At 39.7% G+C, this 23,166-nt stretch overlaps 2 protein-coding genes across 2 annotated transcripts; both read right to left on the bottom strand.

The window, feature by feature from the left end:
• Positions 1-791: 791 nt before the first annotated feature.
• On the bottom strand, positions 792-15,766 carry LOC137256070 (alpha-protein kinase 1-like). Its single transcript, XM_067793754.1, has 3 exons — positions 15,656-15,766; positions 14,119-14,196; positions 792-2,385 (listed from the first exon to the last, which is right to left on the bottom strand). Exons 2-3 carry the CDS (start codon positions 14,183-14,185, stop codon positions 944-946), a joined length of 1,509 nt encoding a protein of 502 aa, XP_067649855.1. The 5' UTR covers positions 14,186-14,196; positions 15,656-15,766; the 3' UTR covers positions 792-943.
• LOC137256069 (uncharacterized) lies at positions 3,416-14,098 on the bottom strand. Its single transcript, XM_067793753.1, has 5 exons — positions 12,108-14,098; positions 11,542-11,589; positions 6,687-10,718; positions 5,603-6,118; positions 3,416-5,175 (listed from the first exon to the last, which is right to left on the bottom strand). The coding sequence occupies exons 1-5, from the start codon at positions 12,121-12,123 to the stop codon at positions 5,081-5,083; spliced, it is 4,707 nt and encodes a 1,568-aa protein (XP_067649854.1). The 5' UTR covers positions 12,124-14,098; the 3' UTR covers positions 3,416-5,080.
• Positions 15,767-23,166: the final 7,400 nt, after the last annotated feature.

Genomic DNA, 23,166 nt, shown 5'->3' with positions numbered 1-23,166 from the left:
GGATAAACGATCCAAATAAAAAAATATACAAAAAAACATTTGTGATTTTCACAAACGATGTTTGAAAGTTTAAAGAGTAGAGAGTCAGGAAAAAGGGTTTTTCCCCGCTCTCGGTATTGCTCCAGCTATATGAAGGCCATCTGTATATAATCGAGTCTGGACCAGGCAATTCTGTCATCAGCAGCATGAACATCGATCTTCGCGACTGGGAAGATTACACTGTGCAATCAAACTATGGAATATTGACCTCTTCAGCTAACCATATTGTTGTTGGATGTTGTATTGTTGTACAATGTTGTTGAATAAGTCCTTAATGTCCTTAATGGCAGGAATAATGAGCTGAAAGTTTCAACACGATTCAAATGCATATGGTTTAATACGCTTCACTCCGGCTATGTGAAGGCGGACTGTAAATAATCGATTCTAGAACAGGCAATCCAGGGATTAATAGCATAAACATCGATCTACACGCCTGGCATAAGATCACATGAGTCAATCAAATCAGCGAGCCTAACACAGCCGATCGTATTAGTCGCCTCTTACAAGCCTGTGTTACTGAAGATCAGTTCGAACCCGGATCGGAACGGTTTAAAGGTCTTGTAACTCCAGTCATACTTGGATATCTTATCGTGTTACACGCAAAGTACGCTGGTCCTTGCGAGCTGAATTCTGAGGGGAAATTCGTAATTCAACTCGAGAAGTGAATAGGTAATTAGACTCATTATATATTGGGTGTGTAAGGTATTCTGTATTTCAGCAACCAAATGTGAAACAAAAGCCTTCTATAGTGATGATTTTCATTAGAAAGTATTTATTAGGGTACTTCAGTCGTTTCACACGCCATTAAGATATGAACTCAAGCATGAATATATGTGCAAATTCAAAATGAGGTTTTGAAAGTTAATTTGCAACTAGAGCGATGCACATACAAAACGTTTACTCTTTACAGGCTGTTGAAGAGTAAAGACTCCATCAATCTATTCTGGCGTTGCTGTTGCTGTTGCATGATATTCATTACCGCAGATAAATCAGAAATCTGGGATGTAGTCTGGCCCTGGCCTGTAGATGATAGTGGAGAAGGCTGACGTGAAGGACCTGCAAACTGTGCTTGACCCGGTAGTGATATACCCAGATCTGGTACGAGTGCCTGCAATACGTTATTTGGAGTAAGTCCTGGTGCTGATATTGCGATTTGACCGCCACCAAGTGCGCTTGTCAGTCCTTGCAGGAAATTGGATGGTATTTGTTGTTGTTGTTGTTCTTGAACCTGGTTAAATGCATGATTCTGCTGTGGTTGCTGCTGTTGAAAGTTATTTGGTGTTTGTTGCTGCAGTTGTTGTTGTTGTTGTTGGAAATCGGTTCTACCCTGGAACGGTTGCTGTTGCTGGAAATCTGGTCTACCTTGGAACTGTTGTTGCTGCTGCTGTGGTCCAAAGTTCTGCCCTCCCTGAAACTGCAGCTGCCCTTGCTGTTGTGGGATATTAGGGCCTTGTTGTTGTTGCTGCTGTTGTTGCTGCTGCTGCTGTACAGGGTTAGGAACACCCTGAAACTGTTGTTGCTGCTGTTGCTGTTGCTCAAGATTTGGTCCAAATTGGAACTGTTGCTGCTGCTGAAGAGGGTTAGGTCCTCCTTGGAACTGTTGTTGTTGCTGCTGTTGTTGACCACCAAAACGGTTGTCACCAGGGTTCCCTGGCTGTTGTGGCGGCTGTGGCGGCTGTATCAGACTCAAAATATTTCCACCCAAGGGGCCTGGGTCAAGGGGTAAGTTTGGAGGACCAGACCCTCCAGGCGATAAATCAACCCGTGGACCAACGCTGGGAGGTCCACCCTGAGCAGAAGGTGGGTCTGGACCAAACGGAGGAGGAGGAGGAGAAGGGGGAGGGGAAGGGGGGTTGTTTTGCCCATTTGAAGATGGCCCCCTACCTGATAGGCCTAAACCAGCAGTTGATGTGCTACTGGAAGAACCCCCAAGTAAAGACTCAATATTAGTAGTGGATGGTTGACTTGGACTACCAAACGGGGAACCGTTTCCTGTTGTTTGTGATCCAAACAGATCAGCAATAGTACCGGAATTTCCAGGATTTCCAGGACTTCCACCGAATATGTTGTTTGTAGAGGCAGGGGCAGGTGATGGAGTATTAGGAGGAGGAGGAGGAGGGGGAGGGGGGCCACCAAGGCCACCGCTTCTTGAAACTGCTTCAAATCCAGGAGGGACTATCGGCTCACCACCTCGAGCTGCTGAATCAAATAATCCTCCCACATTGCCAACATTCAGAGCATTACCACGATCCCTGTTATTTGGAACTATTATTATGACGTTGCGATCGTTGTTACGAGATCCTCCTCTTCTTCTGTTTCTGCTCCTGCTTCTTCTGCGTCTACGACCTGAAATCAGGTCATATAGTGAGTAGGTAACACTTCGTAACACATGTTTTGACGCTGATAAACCAACAAACTTAATCAGGGCCAAAAGTATTTATGTTAAGCTATGAATCTGTTTGGATTACCGTTCATTCTTGTGAACTCAAAATGTCGCTTACGTTGAAAATTACCTGCAATCTTAATACGTTGAAGCAACAGTGGAAACGATTATGAATGAGTATGAAATTCAAAATTATGATGACAATATAATATATGCTGCCATTTTTCCTAGATCCGAATATTGCTCAGTTTCCTGGGCACACAATAACAGCCACACTGATCAAAGACTACGATTTCAACTTCTGGGATAATGATCCAGTTTTGACTGCATCAAAACAGCCATTTCATGCAAACTGAAAGCTAATAACACGATTCCAACCTCATCATATGCATGTGTCCTTTTTTAACGCCGCACTTCAACTATATGAAGGCGGTCTGTAAATAATTGAGTCAGGACCAGATAATCAAGTGAACATGAAGACTGGTCTACTCAAGTGGGATATGATGGCACGTGTGTTCGCGAAAACGCATGCTAAAATAGCTCTCACAAACATACTTACCTGACCAAACACGGGAACGTAATCAGATCCTCTACCCCTACTACTCATTTATCCATTTTTGTCATTTTTTTTATTATTTTTTTTCTGAAAGTTATTAAATGACCATTGAAAACGCGTGAAAATCTGTATCCGCCCCTGTGAGACATGGCACAGACTGAAAGACGGAACTTCATTATATGTGATTCACGAATGTTCTGTTTTTAGTATTGCCTATAAGTTACATAAATTACACGCTTATGCCTATACATCCACATAAAGTGTCACGGCAGAATATACCTGCAGAGTATGACAATTCAACGAGGGGTAAAAACTCTAAAAATATGCCTACTTCACTTTTCCTATGCTTGTATCACATGCGTCAAATTAGCCCACGTTTAAGGTGCTTCAAAGCCTTTCGTTTAGATGAGAGTAAAGTAAAATAAAAAAACACTATCAAGCTGTATATTACACCATGCCTTTATATCAGATAATATATTTATTTACAAAACGTATGTGTGTATGCATTTGTATATATCACAAACAACGGTTTTTGCTGTTGTTAAACATACAAGAATGTAATGTGAATTTCATATCACAAAATTGCGTGCGTAACTACATGTAACTGGTTTTCATGTGAGTTACATGTACGGTATTTGTGTGGAGTTTACCTTTGAGATTCAACCTGGATCTAGTTTGAACACTTGCACATTAATGCAGTGAGGCTAATATGCTACCCATCAAAAGTTTAGACTTATTAGTGTATATGTATGTATTTACGTTAGTTAACTGATGTAACCTAACCGTTGCAAAACATGCCGTATTGTTTAAAGGTACTGTTTACACATGAAGTGGTGTATTGTAAACAAATTCGTAACATTGAATAAATTATTGTTATGAGTTCAATAAATATTGACATTCAGTGATCATACTTAACAAAACTTGACACCAGAACGCAGCTGTTCACAATTTGATGGATCGCCTGACAAAAGCCCCACAAAAAAGAAAGCCCCTTGGACAAAAGTCCTATTGAACTGCCCCAGACATCACAGACAAAAGCCCCAGATAACATATGCGAACCAACCTTGAAAAAAACACTTAAGTGACTTTTCAAGACCAACCTTCTCCTCAAGCCCCACTTCCTCCTCAGACCACCTTGAGAAAAGATGACGTGGGACTTCTGTCTCACCTTGTTTTTTTTGTTGTTTTTTTTGCTATGGGGCTATTGTCCGAGGGTTTTTTGTCTGTGGGGCTTCTGTCCCGTGGGGCTCTTGTCCGTCCAAATCATGCAAATCATGCAAGCCTTATTCAAATCATCTGCAGAAGGTTTGCAGTTGGTTCCTCCACGTTAGTGGAGAAAATCACCATCGATGTAACCACCAATCTATACATAACATAGAACGAGTGCTTTAAGTGAGTCTAAACTTTTGACATTTTAAAGTATATTATCATCTCCATAGGAAAAGCATATACACATAACGTGCATTTGAACAACTGCGTTTTGGTGTAAAGTTTTGTTAGGAATTCGCCAAATGAGTTTCATTAACGTTTGTTTAACTCATGACAATAATCATTTCAACGTTACGAACTTGTTTTGCAATACACCAGTTTGTGTGTAAACAGTGTCGTAAACAGTAAGGAATATTTTGGAAAATCTAGTAGCTAGTAGCTAGCTAGTTAGTAGCTACATATAATGAAGTGAGTCTAAACTTTTGATTTGTAGTATATTACTCTGCCTTTGAATTCGTACTGCCATTCTTATCCTGTGATGCCACAGTAATACATTTGTAGTTCATTAGCAGTGCTGCAATGCATCTATACATTATACAATCACAAAATGACAGACATCTGCACACAGACGTGCTCAGAAAGAACTCAAAGTCTCAAATCCTGACCAGCACTGGAATAATTCATTGCGATAATACTCTCCTTTCGACAGGTGATTCCACAACAAACATGTACAAGAAAAAATGCAGTCATACACACATACAGTGTAGACCAAAACCATTTCCTTGCTTTGTTTCGTATTTAATGTGAAGATTAAACGTGTAACATTTAGACAGTTATGAGAATGTACTGGTAAATCGAATTTTGTATATTCCAGGTTTTGTAAGATCTTTTTCTCAAATAATCTGCATGAGCATCATAACATCCCCGGTGTTGCGTCCTTGGGTCATTCCTTGGTACTGGCCGTCCTGAGGGTAATGTTGAGTCGGGGCTGCGGAGAGAAGGAACGCACAGTCATTGAGAATAAAGTACATCTTGGATATGTTGGAATTAAACTACCTAAAGACATGGCCATAATCATATGAAGCACGTTGATGGAAGTTCTAGAAGGGAATGTAGAGGCTGAACGAACATGAATACCTTTCATACAACAACTTTCTTTAAAAGTTGTACCGTTCTGTTTTAACACGAGTAAGTGTTTATGAACTTTACACAGGTAAGCATCTCCTACCACATCGCAGATATTAAATTACATCATAGATACTTAAATGTACCAACTACCACGACATTTTTGTACGACCATATTAGGTTTATTATTGTACAATGTAAGTTGCATAATATTACTTGATTTTTATCCATTTAATATTTAATATCAAAACTCTAATGTATAAATAACAAATATCTTGGGAAAGTATTACCCAAGTGCTGCTGGTTTTGGTAGTATGGATCATTGCTCTCTCTGGTTTGACTCCGTTGGATTTGGGCGTGGTGACCAAGAGCATTCGTATTTGTCCTTTGTTCCTGGTTGTAATTTTCCTGCATTAGAATTTGATGTTGACGCATATACTGCTGTTGCTGTTGCTGATGATGTAGCTGTTGTTGCTGATGAAGGTGTTGTTGGTTCCTCTGATAACGAGTGTCAGCATGTAGAGAACGCCTGCTTTGGCTGTTTGACATAACAGGTTTGGTGACATAGGTCTCAGATTCTGGGTCGTAAACGGTTTGCATTCGAGGCCTTTGGAAGTCACCGTTCGTGTATCTACGGTTTGAAGATTGCATGCTTCGTCGATTAGAATCAGGTGGTGCCAGACTTTCCGCTTGATACTGCTGAGGTTGGGAGGCCCGTGGATTAGCAGACAGAAGAACAGGTTGTCTTCTGGAGTGCGAGTCGGGATGATGTACGTCACTTGCATGGTTCTGAACAGGATGCACATCTAAAGTTGAAACATTATTGTAACTATTTTTCCTGTTTTTAGTGACATTTTAGAAGTTGGCAAGTAAAATACAGAATAAACTTTATTGATAAAAACTTCATTTATTCGTGAGAGTTACGTTTCGGTACAGATTCCTGTACCATCGTCAAGCATGATCCATTTAGTTCTTCATGCTTGACAGCGGTACAAGAATAAGTGCTGACATGAATAAAAGAAGTTGTCATCCATATACAATATTTTCTGTTCTATACAATATTTTTCTCCATGAATAACTATGGGTTATGGCTCAGAGCAGCTTTCAATGGTATTTCAGTTAAATCATAGCTTGTCAAGGTAATGTGTTATACACTTACTACTATATATATGGTGCTGATAAATCCAGAGAGCAAGACAAAACTACTTTAACTAAATATTACATTTCTGCAAGCCTATTCTGCAGCACTGCATAGTTATATGTCTCCCCTTATACAAAAGTATCACGGAAATAGCATCTATAGTGCCACTTCCGGCTATATCCGTATGCAGGATAAGGTCAGGAAAGTTACACAATGGAAAATAACTCACTTACTCGACTGACTTATGGTAAGCTGATCGGCAGGGGATATGTGTCTGTTAACCTGGGCCACGTCACTTGGATGATGTCCTTCTGAACCAATGGCTACTCCAGCATGGTGCTTCCGTTGCATAAGCATGCCTCCATAAACGTCGGGAAACGGTTCATTACCATGGTCATGTGAAGGTACATTATTGATTCTCCCTTCACGCCGTCTAATACTTGCTCTCGTTCGCCCAACTGTCTGGAAATTATGTTCTATTCCTGATGGCCTGCCTATGTTAATGTAAGGTGATGAAGGTTCTTGTGAGGGGTGTCTGGAGTATTGTGCTCCAGGATACAACTGACTCGAGGATAAATGTGATCTTTTTGTGTCAAATGATGTCAGGTTTGACTTGGAATTTATATTCGTACTGTCATCTGTGGCTACTGTCTCTTCAGCTATGAGATCTCTGGGCCTTCTTTCCATAGTTGGAATACCAGGTCTGCTGCTGGAGATTGATGTCATTGATCTTGGACTGGATACACGTGGTCCTCGAGCCGATGCTCCTTGTTCATTTTCCCCATAGCTAACTCTATAACGTCCCTTTGCGCTCCTCCCAGGTGATGAGTTTGCAGGAACCACGCGTGTCTGAAGTCTATTGTTCCTCTGCATACTTCTCAAAGATATGGTTCTCGTGAGTCCATGTGCTGACTCACTATACGCCGTTGGCTCAGAGACCACCTCTTGAATGTGTATGCCCTGTACCGCTTGTTCGGGAATCTGCACTGGCGGGTTTTCCGTTTGTGTGTACTGGTGAACAGTAATCATTCTATTCATATCTGTGTTTGTTTTCGCATTGTAAATATCACTAACAAGCTGTAATTGGCCAGTATGGATGGAATCTGCTGACCTTGCCGAGGGTCGAGTTTCAGGTTCTGCAATGACATCTTGATTTGGACCAATGCTAGGTCCCCCGTGATTTTGTATCCTATTGTGTAAGAGGATGTCTTTCTCATGATATCCTGCCCTTGGGACTAATGGTTCTGGTTCAGGTTCTGCTTCCGGTTCTGGTTCAGGTTCAGACACCACGTCCGTATCTCCAGCTTCCTGGATCTGGACGTCAATACCTCCATGAACATGAACCGGGGGCTTATAAGTGTCCTTTACATGGTTTGTCGTTGCATCCCTCTGAACCCCTCCTCTTCCTCCTCCTCCTTCCAGCCTGTCTGATTTTGGTATATTAGTCTTAAATGATATCTGAATGTCACTGAGATGAATTGTCTCGGGTGTTGACGGTTCTAACATTGGAACAGGTTCAATAAATGGAGGCACAGTTGGGTCAGGAACGGGTTGTGTTTGAGGAACATAGCTGGGTTCTTGTTGTTGTGACGTACGGATGATAGACTTTATCAGGGCTGTTATATTTGTTTGTCCCATAGCCATAATATCTTGGTACCTCGGTTGTATATAATCACCTACATCTTGGCTAAATTGGGAATATGTAGTTGTTGGTTGCTGTCTGGGTGTCTGGGTTGTTGTAGTTGTTGATTGTGGTTTGGGGACAAATGGTATCTTAGAAATTTGATTTCTTTTCCGCATCCTCTGAGAATTATTCAGTGTTTTCCTTGATTTACTTTTAACATTAATCCCATCATGAACAGTACCATGGCTTCGTCCTCGAAGCCTGCGGGAAGTGGCGAGGATACGTTCCAGTTTCTTTTCAAAAGCGTCTAAATTTTTACTGGAGTTGAGGCCATGAATATTTTCCCTCAATGAACTCATAAAATTGTTCACAGTAAGTCTGTTGTCAATTTTCTCTTCAGTGGTAACTTGGATATCTACACTCTGAGTTGTAGGTGTTTGTGTAGTAGTCACAAGGTATTTCTTTTGCTGGGTACGTTTTGGCATTTTTCTTTTCTGTGGTCGTATGAGTACAGACAACACTCTAGGAACTGTTGGGGGTACTGTCGTAGTTGGAAAAGTTGTTGGTTTGGAAGTAACGGAAGTTGGGGCTGTAGTCTTGCCTTCTATTTTTCTTGCCTGTGCCATAAATTTTAATTTTGCAAAAATATCCCGATTTAATACGTCTATCCTTGATTTGATTTTGTGGGTTTTCATTTTAACAACTGGTGTCACAGTTGTCGTTTTTTCGTTACTTGTTGAGATCATGTTTTGTTTTTGTGGTGTTTCGTTTCTTCTTTCGCCTGTCGAGTTGGAAAGAAACAGTCCTTGCTGAACATGAAGTGAAGGAGTGGCTGTTGTCGTTGATATTTCCTGTAAAACGACCTTTGTAGGTTTGACCTTATTTATCTTCATTTGGAGCAAGAGTAGAAGATCATTAACAGTCAAGGAATCGGCACTTTTGGTTTTTAGAGTGTTTATATCAACTATATGGGATGTTTTTATGAATGGAGCTCCTGGTGCCGCAGGAGGAATAGAAGTTTGGAGTACTCCCGCATTCGGCTCTGTATGCACCTGACTTGTCATGTTTTTGTTGGAAGGAGTCGCTGTGACTATAGTTATAGCTTTAGCTGTTCGTCCCATTGTGATGGGGACAGTGGTCGTTGTGCTTTTTTTGTAGTTTTCAACACGATGATACCCCATCTTTCGATATGTACTCAGCAGTTTCACTCTCTTTTTATTACTGTCCCTTAACATTCTTAAGAGCTTGTCACGAGACGGGGGATTTTTGAAAGGCCGACTTTTCAAGCTTAACTTTTTTAGTGAATATTTAGAAAGTGATGACAATCTTTGTAACAAAGGAGGTGGTGTCTTTTTTGATTCCATAGGAATGGACCCACTTGTTATGTTAACGTCATTTGTATTCTTAAATGTTTGTGTTGAAGTCGGTTGTACCGTTGTTGACGTAGTGGCTGTTGTAACCGTTACTTTTCTTGATGTGACTGGATGTGGCGTAGTTGGTTTCAAAGTACTTGCAGCTGTTGTAGATACAATTGTTGATGTGGTTGTATTTGGAGATGTGGTAACAGGTGTTGTAGTGATCACTGTCGCAGTAGATGCTGAAACTTTAGGTGTATCCACGAAAGTAGCTACTTCTTCTGTGGTATATTTTGAAGTGCTTTTTTCAGGAGTGGTAACAGGAAGAAGTTTCTTTGCTTCTTCTATGGGAATGTTAAAATTTGTTGTGAGAAGGTTAAGAAAATCGGCCTTAGTTAAATCCTGTCGCATGGAACCAAATATATCATCTAAATTTGGGCTGCCAGTAGCTTCTTGTATCTTTTTAATAGTGGTTTCATCTATTACCAGATTTGTTGTCGTTTTCACAGATACAATCGTAGCGGGAGGGGAGGTCTTGACAGCAGACTCAGTCGCTATAGCTTCCTCAACATCCATTGTTGTAGATGCCTCTGGCAAGGTTGTACCGCTACTGATGGTAGAGGATATCGTTGTGGATTCGGTGACAGAAAATTGATCTCTTGACTTGTCAGCTTCATCAGATGCTGATAATGCCCAAGGTACCGCCTGTTCACTCATCTGACCGCGGATTGCTCTGGATGACGACAAAAGTGAATTCAGATTTTTTGTTAAAAATTGTTGAATGCTATTGAACGTGTTATCCAGTCTTTTCTCTTCCCTTCGTGCTTTATCCAGTGTGGTCATTTCTGTCACAATATTTTCAGGAGTTGGCAGTATAGTTTCAGCGAGTGTTGTTTCAGTTATTGGATGGTTAGTAGATGTCTCTGTAGAATAAATCTTTGTGGTAGAAGGTAGTTCTGTGTTACGCCGAGGTGGATCATTGTCAGTAGTTGAGTCAGTCACCACTGGCCTTCTAGGACGCCTACGTCTTATTCTTTCAGATGCTTTATACATAACTTTAGGTACTCGAGTAGGTGTTTCTCTTGTAGAAGGCAAATTTGGCGCTCGCCTTGGATCATGATTATTTCTGAATCTACGCGATTGATATGGCTCGGTAGACGTGATTCTCATTCTCGTTCTTCTTCTTGTGGATGCTGGCGATGGTCTCGTTACCTCAGCCAGCGTTGGAGTGACTGTTGTCGTTGTTTCTACAGGTGTTTCTGTACTTAACGTCTTCTTCAGAACATCTGCAACGTGAACAATGTAAAAGACCATGTTGGAGTGAACCTTAGAAGCAATGTGGATGATTTCGCGCACTAAGTGGGGCGATGTTGTAGTAAAGCCTTCGCTCGTCATGCCAAAGTCTTATGCTCGATTCCCCAAATGGCTACAATGCATGAAGCCAATTTTCGGTGTTACACTCCATGATATTGCTGGAATATAGTTAAAAGTGGCGTAAAACCTTACTTCTTGCTGAACACTCCGCTTCCACGGGTCAAAGTTTATGGAGAGTGTGCTTTGAATATTGTCCATGTGAATAAGTTTGATATAAAAGTGTCTGTAGCTGGATTCAGTTATATCAATCTTTACGTATGCAGTTAAATGTTGAATGGCATTTCAAAGTGGCCCAAGTCAAGAATGTAGCCACTATTAATAAACCCATTCACATGTTATGTCGCAATTATTATTCCAGAAATTCTACAACCAAATTCTGCACTGGAAATTTTCAACTACGGGATCGCCGTAACTCCCTTCTTTTCTGCTTGATTTAAATGTTATTTAACGCCGCACTCAAGCTACATTGTCGCACTCAAGCTGTAAATTAGTCGTCTTCACAAGACATTCCCGTGATCAACTGCATGAGCTTCGATCTACGCAACTGGGATACTATGCCAGTTGTCAACCAAGTAAGTGAACATTACAACCCGATCCTGTTAGTCGCCAGTTACAGCAAACATGGATTTCCAGTTTTAAACCGGATCTTCACGGCTGCCACCTTTCCGATAGTACGATGGAATTCGGCATGTTTCATTTATCGAAATGTTAAAGGCCAATGCTAAAAGTATTTACCTTCCAAAGGGCCTGCCACGCCCGCCATCTTTGCTATTTTCATCACGTCTGTAAGAACAACAGTCACATTGTGATGACAAACCAAATTGTCTTGCGGATAAAACAAACCATTATTTTAAGAAAAAAAACACATTACCTTGCCTTATATAGCAATACTTATATTACAATACGAAGCAGCCTTCGGGGTCTAACCGTTTGGTATTCACTGGATAACTCGAGTGTTAGAGATGTATATACAAAATTTCAGTTTATGGTTAAGGATCTTTAGCAGTCAGTCATTTTCTGTAGACACACTAAGGCCATGATTCACACGGCATCTTCTTTGACATGCTGTGAAGATGAAGGAAAACCAAGTCCTGTGGATATCAGCTTGTGAATGCAATGAGTACAATGATTCGGTGTAGATACTTTCACTTGCTTGATAAGAGTGAAAGGTCTCAAACAATGCAATAAAGAAGCTGACTATCCATCCTTTAGACTACGGTTTGTTGCCAATACTTTCAAGAACTATGTTTCCTAGAATATCAAATAGTCACCCAGTTGCAGTGAAAGTATGTTGATTATACCTTCTAATGAGAACATCTTTTCTGGAGCGCCTTCACCTGAAATGAAACATAAAGATATTTTCTTTATGGTCAAACGGATTAGTCAAGCCCATATAGAGCGCTTTATAGTACTGGTGGCTTACATTTAAACTACAGTCGCTGGGTCATGTCAAAAAGATAAACTAAGTTCCTGTTCAAAGGCTTGACCCGCACATTAGACAAGGTTATTCGTGATAGAAAATAGAAGATAAACGTGACCTTTTGTTGAGTTTTGGATGCCCGGAAATTCTTTTACAACCGATGTTGTACAATTCCAGTACATAAGACTGTGTACAATACAAACGTTTTGACCCTTAATTAGAACCTCGCGTCTGTGAGAATGGTATGCTGGAAACTTTGGCACCATAACTTCAAATGTTTCGGCAATAAATGAATCCGCTTATTTAGTAGATTTCTGAAAGTGTCAGAATACTGGCAAAATGTCATTTGATAAACGTGATTCTCATTGCGTGAAACTGATTTGCTCATGTTTTCCACATTCGTGATTTGAGAACAGGACTGAGAGAATTTCCGGGATCCAATCCTTATTAGAATCCCAATCAAAATATAGACAAGAGAACAAAACTGAAATATTTGAAGTAATATTTTGCAACACTGAACTTTTATGATCACGTATAATGATGCCTCAAGTGCATTGTAAACTGAAAATTGAATATGAGAATTTGAAAGTAAACCTAAATGGCACAGAAAAAATATGTCATTTTGTGTTAGGGATTTCCTGAAACTAGTGTGACACCCCCATATAGCATCTTCAACAGGGACGAGGGAGGAATTCCAAGGGTTCTCACCTTATGTTTCGGTTCTTCATGTAATTTGCAGTTGCCACACTTCAAATCAAATTCACGACTTCCGCAATTCGTCTAAGCCGCAGATAATATTACGCTCAAGTTCACGCGACGCCTTGAATAATATGCTTGGGCACAAGGCTTTGACAGCTTTGACTAGTTCTGCTAAATGTAATTTATTTTATTTATGAATTTATATAGAATGATATGCAAAGTTAATCATAATGAAATAAATGTAATATGTTGAATACAAGGCACTGTAATATATTGAATCAAGTCACCTATATGTTTTATGCAATATTCAATATGAAAGAAGCACGTTTTGCAGGTAATTATAAAGAGAAAGATCAGCATCTTCAAGCTGATACGTTCAAGTGGCTGAAGTATATGTAAAACACCATCTCTACAAGCTATTAATGCAGAATCAGTTATTATATTGACATATCCCAGTTTTATGCGTAGAATGTGCCAGGATGTTGCAAGGAAGAGAGGAACAAGAAAGTGGGTTTACAGTTACTGAACCTCTACGCTTGGGATGCATGCATCACTTCTAGCGTAGGAAACGCAAGTACAAGTGTTTGCAAGTGTAGTGAGTAGACGTATTTACAGGTGTTATTATACAGGTATTTCCAAGTCGGGGTGAACACGTATTTGTAGTGCATAATGTGCAAGTTATCTGAAGCGTAAGCTGTACGTGTAATTGGAAGAGTGGGAAGTGTGACTGATTGTGTCGGTTATGTGCAAATATGAAAGTATGATAGTTGTACATGTAAAAAATGTGGAAAAAATAAATCTGGGTCAATTTAAAGGGTAACCTGCCAAAATGCCTTGTCTGGGGTCAAAGGGTTTACGAAAGAGTCATGTACAAGGGCGTGATAAATAGAAAAATAGATGATAAGATGAAAATAAGTGTCCAGTGATGTTTAATAAGAACACCGCATTGCCTAGCACAAAAAAATATGTAGGTCACTCGATCAGGCAAACGCCTAAAATGCATTTTCTGGAATGTCTGAGGTAATAAAGCTTTCACTGGTTACCAAAGGGTTTTGTACATTTACGTGACAAACAGAAATACGTTTGCCGATACAAATGTGCCAAATGATGTTTAACGAGAATACTGCATTTCCTAGCCAACTCAAGCATTAAACATTGAATTGTAAAAACGAAAAAAGAAGAAAATGACTTACCTTGTGCATCTGAAGACGCGAGTATGGCCAGAATGACAAGTGCTACAAGCAGGGTACGAGACCACATTGTCGATCCCTCTGGAACAAACAGAGAGAGTGAGTGGGTGATTTATTCTTCCTCCTACATCAAAACTATCACAAAATGAGAAGACCAAGAATACATTTACCTGCATTCACCTTTACATTCCGCGATGTGCGAAATCCACCCTTTAACCGTTAGACTGCCTCTGACTTTCCAAGTACACAATATAAGAGACGTCAACACGTCGCCTCAGTTTAAGCACGTGTACATCTATATACATATTTCGGGTAACATGTAATGTCGTTGTTTTATTGTTTGTGAACATACGTGATACAAAGTGTCATGAAATGGTCATCAAAAATCAATGTTTACATGACTGAGATTGCGCATATGTTGAAAGTGTGTAACGTTTAGTTTCTAATTGACCACTGAACTCCACACATACATATTAACAAATACATATATACATGGTCATGAACTGCAGGTGAGTGAACGTACAGTAGCTGGCCATACGTCAGTCATCATTAGCGAAGTTTCCACAGACCTACATGTTACTAACCTGTTGCAAGAATAACTGAGTAGACACCATTTTATTTTGCTATTTTGCAAACATTTTGGAAATCATTTTACTATGTGTACATAATTTGCTTTCATGTTTCTGTTGATTAGTGACATAATGACACCTCATTAAGCACCATAAGTACAACGTAATTTTAATCTGTACAGACAGTCATGTTAAACCAGATTGGTATGTAAGATATATGTAGTTTAAATGTATGTAGTTCTCTTAATAATCATCGAAAAATTTGATGAAAATTGTTTGTATGTAACAGAGATGATTAACCACCTGGTTTGTAAGTATTGAATGCATTTCCACCGAAACTAAGGTGGCTAAAATCACACAAAGAGTCGATCGTGATATATTTGATTGCGCTGTGCATTAGACTTCAGTATCGTTGTGTGTCGACTTCCGTTTTGTTCCTCATAATGTTTTGACAATGATATTTTTATACCTTCTTTTCCCAGACAATGAGTCTTTGATACTCATTTAGAAAATTTCAAGGAACATAAATACATTACATGACTCCCGTTTAGGGATAACATCTTCTTTTGTCTATGTGTAATGTTTATATGTACCTCCTGATCCCTCATCGGGTAACTGGTGATTTACCTGATAAAGGAGCACGAAGTAGAAGGAAAAGAATGAAAGTGAAAGAAGTTCGCCACGGTGTATTTATGAAAGATTGAGTTGGGTTTAATGTTTTGAACAGTATAAGAGTTCAATTACAACAACACAACTCAATGTGGGATGATCCCATAAAGACATGAAGGCCTTTTCTTGTAAACCTTGAATGACCCCCAGAACCATTGTATAATTCTGGCAAACGTTGAGACATACTCAAAGACAACCGGGATTCGAACCCCTGACCACAAGTGTCTTGCACTCCCAAGAGACAACTGCACCACCCCTGCCCCGAAATCAATATGAATGTGTCATATAGGCTCCATACTTACTTTGAACACTTCAGGCAAAGTACCCGACCCTGCTTCTCGAAGAGGCACGTGCCTTCGTCACAATAAATCCAGCTTGGGACTACGCCCTTCTCACGATAGAATCACGAGCTGCAACAGTCGTTAAAATGCCAGGATGTTGCCACCTAGTCGTGTCCATGTCTCCCATTGTAACAATGTTCCTGGCATGGAGTTTAAACACGATATCATGTCTAACCAGGCATCTGTTGATATTCTATGACGGAGAGTTTCCCGTGACTAATGATCAGGTTATAATTCTATTTACGTTATTAAACGTGTAATATAAAAAGCAATCTCGTGGATTAGCAATTTTAGCGAACGTCAGAGAAATTCTGTTTACCAGTTTCATGAAACCATTATTAGAGTTCAGTATTTCACACATGGCTTGTTGTTTATTACTTTTCGAAAATTACTGTCAGTTGTATATCGGCGATTCACTGCAGATTCCAACTGAGTTGAACTGAACAATACTTTAAACACATACTATATACTGAGATGTATTAAATAGATGTCATTTAGCGGCCTACCTTTAGAACTGGTAAATTCCACAAAACACCTGTATCAAATGCGTCACAATTCCCTGTGATGTAATTTCTTGTATTTATTGCAAGAAACACAGGCCAAACAATGCCGTCAGCATAAGAATTGGTTTGCCCGGACCTTGGGTTGTACATAACAGATTAACAAATACCATGTAAAGGAGGCATCTTTCAGTGATCTAGCGTGCTGTCATTAAACAAACTCTGGGAAGATAACAGATGATTTTCTTAATCTGTGAAATCATGTATCCCAATATATAAGCACACTCTCACTGTAGCTTGTCATAATTTAACAGTGGTATCTGCAAAGGGCGCGGTGTATATATTCGGATTTTCGGGCACGTGTCTGTTTATATAAACTGTGTCGTTCTAAATATAATGGCGTGCTTCAGAATGTGTCATCAGTATGGTCCATCCATCTTACAATCCATTAACTGAGGGCGAAATGGGTTAATGAACTGAATAATATCAATTGTTTATTTCTTTCCAAAATAGACTTCGTACAAACCAGTTTTGATTGTATTGAAAGTATCCAATTTAAAGAATGTAATGCTTACCGAAACTCCGAAAATATTAGTGAAATAATGTGATAATTATTTAATACTTGTGAAATTAATACTCATAAACAGTAGCGTCTGCATGAAAATAGGCTTGAGAAGATTCGGGTCCTGACGACATTGCTGAACGACAACAGCCGGGGAGGTTTCCTCTTTTATAAACATCATGAGACCAAAGCCTAATGCCAAATAATGTATCGTAAACGACGTGTTTCTTAGTTCAATGTAACGTTATGATTTTCACTACATGTATATCGCTGTGGTTCATTGTGGCATTAATGCTCGCTATATCCGTACATATCGTTATAGTTCTATAATTCTTCATAGTTTGTGGCGTCATGATTCATTATTGCATAAGCTACTATCGCATGATTGTATTTCCATATGCCAGTATCAATGTATTGACACGACCATATTCTGCTAGTCATTTATTCAGAGCTTTTCAGTTTTCAATGTAACGTTTTCAAACTCACCGAAGCCATTCATATCAAACGTCAAAAGCCTACCATCAACCGAGAGCAAGGATATTACATTCCATCAGCTTATGATGTACTCCTCCAAGCCCAATCAGCTGTATAAACTCTACTTTGTTAAACCATCCCTTCCATTTGTACATCACTGGCTTCTACTCCCTCTCTCATTGTCTACCCACTGGCTTCATCACCTCAGTCCCCACCCTATTGTGTTAATTACCTCGTTATCTTGTTGTCTTTGTTGGCCTCACTATATATACTTTGCCACCACTGTATGTTTCATTCCTGCTTGACAACGGTACAAGAATCTGTACCGAAACGTCGCACCATCGTAATGAATATGTTGTTATCCATAAAGTTCTACTCCCCAACACAAAGATCTTTCAATGTATATTGCTAATATGTAGTCTGTTCTGTCATTGGCATTCTTACATTGATAATGTTAACACAGCCAATACAATTTATGTACTTCAAATGCAAGACATCGGAACTGCTTAGAAGCAGAAATTTGAAAATAAATCCCACCGACAGCTGCGACTGATTCAGAACAAACAGAGTTTGAATTTATTTCATAACAGTAAACTGCAGTGTTTAAAATGAATCATTGTAATGTTGGTTAATCATCTTAAAAATATTTTATCAAATGTTTCATATAGTTATCTTCATTTTCGTTTAGTGCTATTGTTCCTCAGAGTAATTTTACTGTCGCTGCTATAGATTTAAACCTTCAGTATACTAGAATTTAACGATCATATATCTTTGCCTCATACTGGGCGTCGTTGCCAAATGTAACAAATGGTCATTGGAAGATGATTGCTCATTATGGTTCATTTTAGTAGGGGGCGGTGGGGTAGCCTAGAGTTCGCTCGTCACGTCGCAGACCCGGGTTCGATTCGTCACATGGGTACCATGTGTGAAGCCCATTTTCTGGTGTTCCACGCCGTGATATTGCTTTAATATTGCTAAAAGCGGCGTGAAACTAAACTCACTCACTCACACTCATTTTAGTATTGCATTTTTGATCATTGTAGCATTTTGGCTCATAGCACTATAGTTAACGTTCGTTGTAGCGTTAGCGCTCACTGTGTGACTTTGGTTCATATGGATTAGAGTTTATTACGGCTCAATACAGCATTATTGATCATTATATCATACTACTTGTGATATGTTCGTTCCTTGTAATGGCGTAGTGTGGTTTCATGTATATGCATTGTATAAGTTGTTCACTGGTCACGAGGTGCCATGGGTTGTTGTACCCTCTGTGTTGTTTCGACTCAGGGAACATCAACAAACATTGCGGGTACATCAACCCATGTCTCTTACGTGATCAGTAAACAACTTATTTATCTTACCGAATACATCAATGTCCATTTTGAACTGTTTGGAGCACGGGTATTGGATTATAATAAGGAGTACCTGAGTTAGGCAACAGCCCAAACATTCTGACACGAAGTTTCAAACGAATGCCCACAGTTCGGCATTTCCAGCACGCAACATAGAAAATGTTACTCTCTTGTAAGCGGGGTACATTGACGAGCTCAGCCAATCAGAAAACGGCATTTATGTGTGAGGGAAGATAATGACCCTGGTAGCATTCTGGCGCATAACACTACTGCTCGGTCTAGTGTTAGAGATCACTGTATTATTTTGGTTCACTGTAGGATTAGGGTTTATTACCGGGCAATATTGACCATGATAGCGAAATATTTGTGAAATTTTCTTTCCTCGTAATAGAGTAGTGTGGTTTCATTGTGGTATTAGCGTTAGTTAAATCATTGTGATTAGTTTTTGATTTAGTGGATCATTATAAGATTGAGATATGGGGATTTCTTGTACATTGATCTCTGTACAAAAAGTTGTTGTACCTTGGTCTTCATGAAGTATACATGTGTTTCCGTCGTGTAAAGTCACGTTGAGTATTTAGTCCGTGGCAAAATGATATTACGCCCGCTTCTGTCTGGAGTCAGCTTCGTGCAATGAATTTACAGAGACTTCCCAACACCTTGTCAGTGGATGCCCTTCCTTGGCATAAACAGCGTTTCTTTAAATGACATGATGATTTTGCTATGCCTGTGGCTTTGACTCCGAGGTCCATCCATGGTACGACCCTGAACATGTCCAGAGCGACATGGAAAATGATGCTTTCAAACATTCAACCCGTGAAGAATTCCAGCCAACCAACCTGATCTTGATTGGCCTTTTTGATAAAGCTAATGAATTTGTTTATATCATTGTATTTTCAGTCCCTTTTGACAGCAACGTGATTGGCAAGATTCAGGAAAAGCATGCAAAATACGCGGACCTTGCCTTTGAAATGTTCCCTCACATCCCAAATGCACTGTCCCCATTGTTCTCGGTGCTCTTAGTTTTAGATCAACATCAAGGAGTGCCCTTCTAACACTATACATAATGCAGAAGACTGCAGTGTTGGGCAGGCTTCATATTCTCTCCGGAAAGTTCTTGGTGGGTTCGACTAGGCAGCGCTTCCTGCGAGAAGTCCCATTCATCAGCCTGGTTGTGCCAGGATCACCCGAACCCTCTCTGCTGCATTTTCATCCTCAGCCGTAAAACATAACAATAACCATAAAATCCTTTCCACATCCTTCCTTTATTGAGAGATATAAGTTCGTTCATTACGATGTTTGGTGATAGTTTTGTTTACATCATGATGCAAGTGTCATTTTAAGACTGTGCTCAAACGTGTGATCTTCAAACTATGTCAAAACTAACAAATTACCTCTATGAAACAAGAATGCTCATTGTAAACAAAGCGTTCTTAAAATCTTTGAAGAAACTTCCACTTGTGTGATGCGCATGTGTTTTAGTCTAACTCGGCTCTCAGAACTACAAGTTCTGTATGACGGTAGTATGTACATGCTCGAGTCTTGAGCAAGTCACCACGTCCAGGATTAATAGAATGAGCGTCGATCTACCAAAACGGGATACCATCAACTCAGTAACCAAGTCCTGTTCAGTGTGAATAGAAGAGACCAACAAATTTATTTCTTCAAATGTTGAATTACTTGGACATATAACTCTTAAAAACATACTGCCTTGAAACATGTTTAACTCTGTTTTAGTGCTATTCCATGTGCATTAATACAACATAAACAACATTGTGGAATGTTTAGACAAAGAATGACAAATAAAGTCGCCGAGTGGAGGATGAGAGTGTGGAAGTGATGCCGTGAACGTTTTTAACGCGGTATTGTGTCAGGAAGGGGACAGATTTGGGGACGGACGTTCCTGACGTCTGATTAACAATGGGAATCTAAAATCTGCGGGTTATCACGACCAGGTGCTATCCCTTGAACGTGACAGTACATAGTTCAGGTCTGCGCTTTCAACATGACAATGCCAGACTTCATACAGTCATCTTGAACAGGAATTACCTGCATGAATCAACGTTCTTTAAACGGCAAACACGTCCTGGATGCTCCTGGTAGACGGCCGTGCACTTTTAGGAACCAACCCCCAAATTTGTTGGCTCTTGGTGCTCTTTTGCACGAATGGCGTCGACTCCTCAATAATAGTTACACACATGGGACTGTCAGTGAAGAGGCGTTGGAGTGTCCATTCACGCCACTGGGGCTTTGAAAAATCAGATTTAATTTCTTGATACTTGACACTTTGTTTACGCCTTGACACATTCTGTAACCACTTATGTTTGGCATTATGGTTCTTCTCAGCCTTAACAATAAGTAATAACCTCTATACCACATTCTTCTGTCCTTCCTTTTATTTATCATTTAATGTACTATTGTGAAGTTTCCAGTTTGACTCAAATTGCTGTGTTAGTACCCTTTTATACCGTATATGACTGTTACTGTTACGTAAGCCGCCAACAAATCCATTGTAATTCTTTTTCTAAAAACTAACTCGTAATGACACATGTTAGTTGCAGTTTCCGGTTGAACAGAGTGACGGAACAAGAATAAGCAGAAATTATAAAGAAATACCATACTGCCTATTTCTATCATGAACCTGTTGGAGTTTATTTATCTTATCGGTCGTCGCTGTTGTTAGAATTTTATTACATTACATAAAAACTCTTCTGGCGTAATGGACTAATGAAGCAGGGGAGGTAACTGTAAGTATTCCATATAGAATAATACCCTCCTGTTTCTTCACTCCGTTGAACCGGAAGCTGGGAGTGGGGATCGAGGCGGGGAACGGTCTGATATACCACGAGTTGCGCCTAAAATGATGAATACAAAATATTTCAAATGAGTAATTGTTCAACATCGGGTTGGAAATGTCAGAACTCAACCAAGTGAAGAAATGGGTGTATAACTTTTATGGTGGAGATGTTTTATTTTGGCATTTTAAATATTTTTTTAATCGATGCGAGGAAAGTATTTGCCAACCTTTGCTCGCATAGCTCGCATGTAAGAAGACTGGTCATTTTCTCTATGTTGCGCAACCCATTTGCGCTACAGTTTGCCTGAGGTTCGCCTCGCTGACGTATAGGAAGAATGGTTATTCTGTCTCTGTTACGCAAATCTGTTTGTTACAGTTTGTCTGTGGCGAGTAGCCAAGTTCTTGTGACTTCCGTTTACCTCATAAACAGCAATTACAGTCATAATACATGAACTCACGCCTCGAAACGAGTTGTAGTTCACACAAAACTGGATATGTATTGGTATCTATAAAATTTACATTTATTGTGCATGAATTATTACTTGGTAACAAATCCGAGATCTTGCGAAACCATAACGGTGACAGGTCAATTTGTTCCACACATAAAACATATCGACAATACACCGAAGTGCTGCCGCATAACCTCAGTTATGGTTGTGATTATTTAACATTTACAAAGCAAAACCTGTTATAAAACATCATTAACGTAGAATATGCTTCTCTAAAATCATTTCTGACAAAACGTTTGTCCGCGCAGTGCATCTGAATTCATTTTCATTATAAAAATGGCCATGTTTTAACTGAGATCGCATGGGAAAGTGTGCACAGCTGGTTTTCGAGACAACTACGCGAGGTACTTAGAATCCCTGTGTATAATACATCGTCAACCAAAGTTCTACTGAAGTGAAAATGTAAATAATTGAGTATTAAACTTTAGATAAGGTGGAAATCATAGCTTGTTTTCACAAACCTTAAATCGTTACTTGATCACCAAAGGTACATCAAGAGACGACAGTGAACGCAGGGAAGGGGTTTGTTAATTATCATATACAGAGTCAACTATCAACCATCGTATGTTTCGCTCCAGTGAAGCCAATCTCGAAATTCATTGAGTAGTCACTTGATGCGCATGTCGCATTCATCACGTTGAAGATGAAACAGCTCATCTCTACTTGCGTGGCATCCACGCATGCGTGTACTCGTGTCACAGTTCTGTGACGATGCCACTGAGGTCATTACACAAACGTGACATATCCACATCACATACATTTTACACTTCAGTTACCTACGTGATATTAGGCACACAGCAGTATGAATAAATGACACAGGTGATGTTTTAGTCACTTATAAAACATCAAAACCAGAGAATAACCAGTGTCACAGCAGATGAATTTGATTCAAATGGGCGGTAGGGGCAAAACCTGTAAAGTGTACCAATGGAGGTCTTCAAACCAGTAAAGCTGCTTGTTTGTTTGTTTGTTTGTTTGTTTGTTGTTCAACGTGACACGCAGAAAGGTATTCCATATATATGGCGGCGGTCTGTAAATAATTGATTGAGACTGGGACAGATAATCTTCAACTGAATCTACGCAATTGGATGCGATGACATGTGTCAACCAAGTCTGCGAGCCTGACCACCCGATCTCCTTAGTCTTACTGACCCGATGACCAGTGATGACATCATATGTAGGCATATTGCAAAAAGAATAATATTTTTTTAACATTAACGAATTGTAATATATGTGTCAGGGTAGAGACTGCACTCTGGTAAAATCGGAGTCTCT

This window comes from Haliotis asinina, chromosome 11 (assembly GCF_037392515.1).
Source record: "Haliotis asinina isolate JCU_RB_2024 chromosome 11, JCU_Hal_asi_v2, whole genome shotgun sequence".
NCBI lineage: Eukaryota > Metazoa > Mollusca > Gastropoda > Lepetellida > Haliotidae > Haliotis > Haliotis asinina.
This window is presented reverse-complemented; position numbering and strand designations above follow the sequence as displayed.

What these genes read in the sequence shown, in the direction of transcription:
- LOC137256069 (XM_067793753.1), bottom strand. An exon ending in CGTGGCAGGCCCTTTGGAAG is followed by an intron (nt 10,719 to 11,541) that starts GTAAATACTTTT and finishes TTCACGTTGCAG; the next exon opens with ATGTTCTGAAGAAGACGTTA. An exon ending in CCAAAACCAGCAGCACTTGG is followed by an intron (nt 5,176 to 5,602) that starts GTAATACTTTCC and finishes TTCTCTCCGCAG; the next exon opens with CCCCGACTCAACATTACCCT.
- LOC137256070 (XM_067793754.1), bottom strand. Translation starts at nt 14,185, where the DNA reads ATGTGGTCTCGTACCCTGCTTGTAGCACTTGTCATTCTGGCCATACTC. An exon ending in CGCGTCTTCAGATGCACAAG is followed by an intron (nt 2,386 to 14,118) that starts GTAAGTCATTTT and finishes ACCTGATTTCAG; the next exon opens with GTCGTAGACGCAGAAGAAGC.